The 3253-nt window shown below is 42.3% G+C and overlaps 1 protein-coding gene across 1 annotated transcript; it reads left to right on the top strand.

Annotated features, from left to right (window-relative positions):
- The first annotated feature begins 2223 nt into the window (after window positions 1-2223).
- OR6K6 (olfactory receptor family 6 subfamily K member 6) lies at window positions 2224-3253 on the top strand. Its single transcript, XM_008532155.2, has one exon. The coding sequence runs from the start codon at window positions 2288-2290 to the stop codon at window positions 3251-3253; it is 966 nt and encodes a 321-aa protein (XP_008530377.2). The 5' UTR covers window positions 2224-2287.

Here is a 3253-nt window from a genome sequence, read left to right as displayed (position 1 = left end):
ACAAGTAGAAAGTACAGACAAGTGGCTGCTTCTGTCAGAGAATGCCTCAGACCCCTCACACCCTTCCCCATGCAGGCTCTGCTCTTCTGCTAAGCACTGTTGCTTATTCCCTTCCAAAGCTCATTTCCCTTATCTTTTTTCCTCAAGGCTTGAGACATGAAACAGGAGGCATCCTCTATAAATTGATTCTCCTAGCCTGCAATGCATTTATTTTAATCTGCTTTTGACCTCCTGAGAAAAACCACATCAGCTCACACCCTCATGCTCAAGACAGTCCTACATATACAGGGACACAGACAAAATGACTGATGAGTCCTGACTTAAATTTCCCACTGTGGTATAAGAAATAATAGTGGACTTTTAAGACGTGCAGACAAGGTTTCCAGTGATTGTTTTGATCTTATCTATGTGAATTTGGACAAGTTATTTCTCCCCTTTGGTGCTCAATTTCTCTACCTATAAAGCAATAGTAATAATCTCTTTATCCTAGGAAAAAATAAATGAGACAAAACATGTAAAATGCCTAGTTCCACGATCATTACATGGGATCTCTTCAATAACACTGTTTCATTTCTCCTTTATGATTCCCTATGAGAAGCTTTCAGTCTGCTTGAGGGAGAAAATACTGACATGAAAACATTTAAAGGATGGGTTAGAAGTCATGAAGGAGGAAAATATAAAGCACGATGGGGAGTCAGAGGAGAGAGTGATTACTTCAGGTCATTGAAAATCAATGATAATGGGAACACTTACTGGACCTTGGCAGCTTAGATTATAATAGGAAGAGATCAGGAAAATGGAAGGAGGAAATGAGTAAGCAAAATAGAAATGCAGGAAATTGGTCCTACGCCTGAGCTGATGAGTATGTAGAAAAACATTTGGCTCTAAAATATGATTGGAAACAGATCAGAGAAAACAATGAGGATCAGGCTAAGATCTTTGGGCTTTGTCCTTGAATGTTCTTGAAAAGAAGGACAAGAAAAGCCATACTTAGGAATGTTTATCTGTAGAATGCCTCCGTAGAGGTAAGAAGAGCAGTGAAAAAGATGTTAAAATAGTAAAATGAACACTAATACATAGTCTATCACTAACTTTAATTACCCTTCAAAAAGTTCAGTTGTCCCTTCTCACCAACAAGGACAGGCTGGTCTGATTTCTACTGCAGCTGGTTTCTATGACACTTCCTTCCCAAGATAGCCATAATTATGATAGAAGTGATTTTTTATTCAGAATGATTTCCTTTCTTTGGCTATGTGACCTTCTTAGGAGGGATGGGATGAGTGGGGATGGAGTTAAATGCTTGTTCAAAATTCAAAGGCCACTAACCAGGTGCAAGGTGGTTCTGGATAGACTTTTGGTCTGAGAAATTATCAACGTCAACCATTGAGAGAGGAGAAGGAGAAGGGTGAGTTAAAGACACAGCAGAGGGGGGCCGGCCCAGTGGCACAGTGGTTAAGTGAGCACGTTCTGCTTTGGCAGCCTTGGGTTCGCCAGTTCCGATCCCGGGTGAGGACATGGCACTGCTTGGCATGCCATGCTGTGGTAGGCATCCCACATATAACGTAGAGGAGCATGGGCATGGATGTTAGCTCAGGGCCAATGTTCCTTGGAAAAAAGAGGAGGATTGGCAGCAGTTAGCTCAGGGCTAATCTTCCTAAAAAAAAAAAAAAAGACAAAGCAAAGATTGAAAGGAGGAATATTTCCTGATGTCCAGGTACTTATTGTTTCATGAGAAACAGACTTGTTACTATGAAACCAACAGAAAAAAAAGCAGAGAGATAAAGATGAATACGTTAGGCAGCCTCAAGTTAGATATCAGGGCTGGAAAAGATGGGGAAAAAACATGAAGAATTTTTGGGAGAAGGGCTCCTGATAATGTATTTACATTTTTTCAAAAAATTACTTTTCTGCAGAACAGGAATGGAGAAAAGTTGGAAAGAAAGTTACAAAGTTTTAAAGTTAAACACAGAGGGCGGATATGAGGAGGATAAAGACTCAAAAATTAAAGAAGTAAATGAACTTCCAGAAAATATTTCCAGAGACTTAAATTTACGTGTTGCTTTGTGTTTTCTTTGAATCAATTAGAGATGTTTACAAAAAGGTCAGTTAGGGGTCAAAGCCAATATTTCAATGTTGTAGGTACAGCTGAGAGATGTTTCAAACTGGCCTGTTTAGAATCCCAGAGTCAGCTTAAGTAACTGATTACAGAAAGGAGGGAAGCAATTTTCAATGGGCAATCACCATCCCAATTCCAGGAGTTTCTTTGTGTCCTTTCTTCTCCTCACAGATGACACAGTTGATGACCAGTGAAAATCAGACAATGTTGACTGAGTTCCTCTTCTCTGTGTTTCCACATCTGCATGAAGGTGGCCTTTTATTCTTTATTCCCTTGCTTCTTATCTATGGGTTTATCATAACTGGGAACCTAATGATATTCATTGTCATCCAGCTGGACACGGCTCTGCGCACCCCCATGTATTTCTTCATCAGTGTTCTCTCTTTCCTGGAGATCTGGTATACCACAACTACCATCCCCAAGATGCTCTCCAGCCTAGTGAGTGAGCAGAAGACCATCTCTCTGGCTGGCTGCCTCATGCAGATGTACTTCTTCCATTCTCTTGGTATCACAGAAGGCTGTGTCCTGACAGCAATGGCCATTGACAGGTACATAGCGATCTGTAATCCTCTCCATTACCCAATTATCATGACTCCCAAATTTTGCATCCTGCTGACAGCTGGATCCTGTCTCTGTGGCTTCTTCCTGGTGCTCCCTGAGATCGCATGGATGGCCATCCTGCCTTTCTGCGGCTCCAATGAGATTCATCAGATCTTCTGTGACTTCACATCTGTGCTGAGCTTGGCCTGCACAGACACATCCCTGGTGGTCATTGTGGATGCCATCCATGCAGTGGAGATCCTAGCCTCTTTCCTGGTCATCTCCCTATCCTACATCCGGATCATCATGGTGATTCTGAGGATGCCCTCAGCCGAGAGCCGTCATAAAGCCTTTTCCACCTGTGCTGCCCACCTTGCTGTGTTCTTGCTGTTTTTTGGTAGTGTGGCTGTCATGTATTTGCGATTCTCAGCTACCTACTCAGTGTTTTGGGACACGGCAACTGCTGTCACTTTTGTTATCCTTGCTCCCTTCCTCAACCCCATTATCTATAGCCTGAGAAACAAGGACATGAAAGATGCTATTGGGAGGCTTTTCTGCTGTCAGAAGAGGGCTGGTGGGGTTGGGAGATTGATCTAG

The sequence above is a fragment of the Equus przewalskii genome, unplaced genomic scaffold (assembly GCF_037783145.1).
Source record: "Equus przewalskii isolate Varuska unplaced genomic scaffold, EquPr2 ChrUn-6, whole genome shotgun sequence".
Lineage (NCBI taxonomy): Eukaryota > Metazoa > Chordata > Mammalia > Perissodactyla > Equidae > Equus > Equus przewalskii.
The sequence above is the reverse complement of the archived record's forward strand: the minus strand, read 5'-3'. Positions and strand labels throughout refer to the sequence as shown.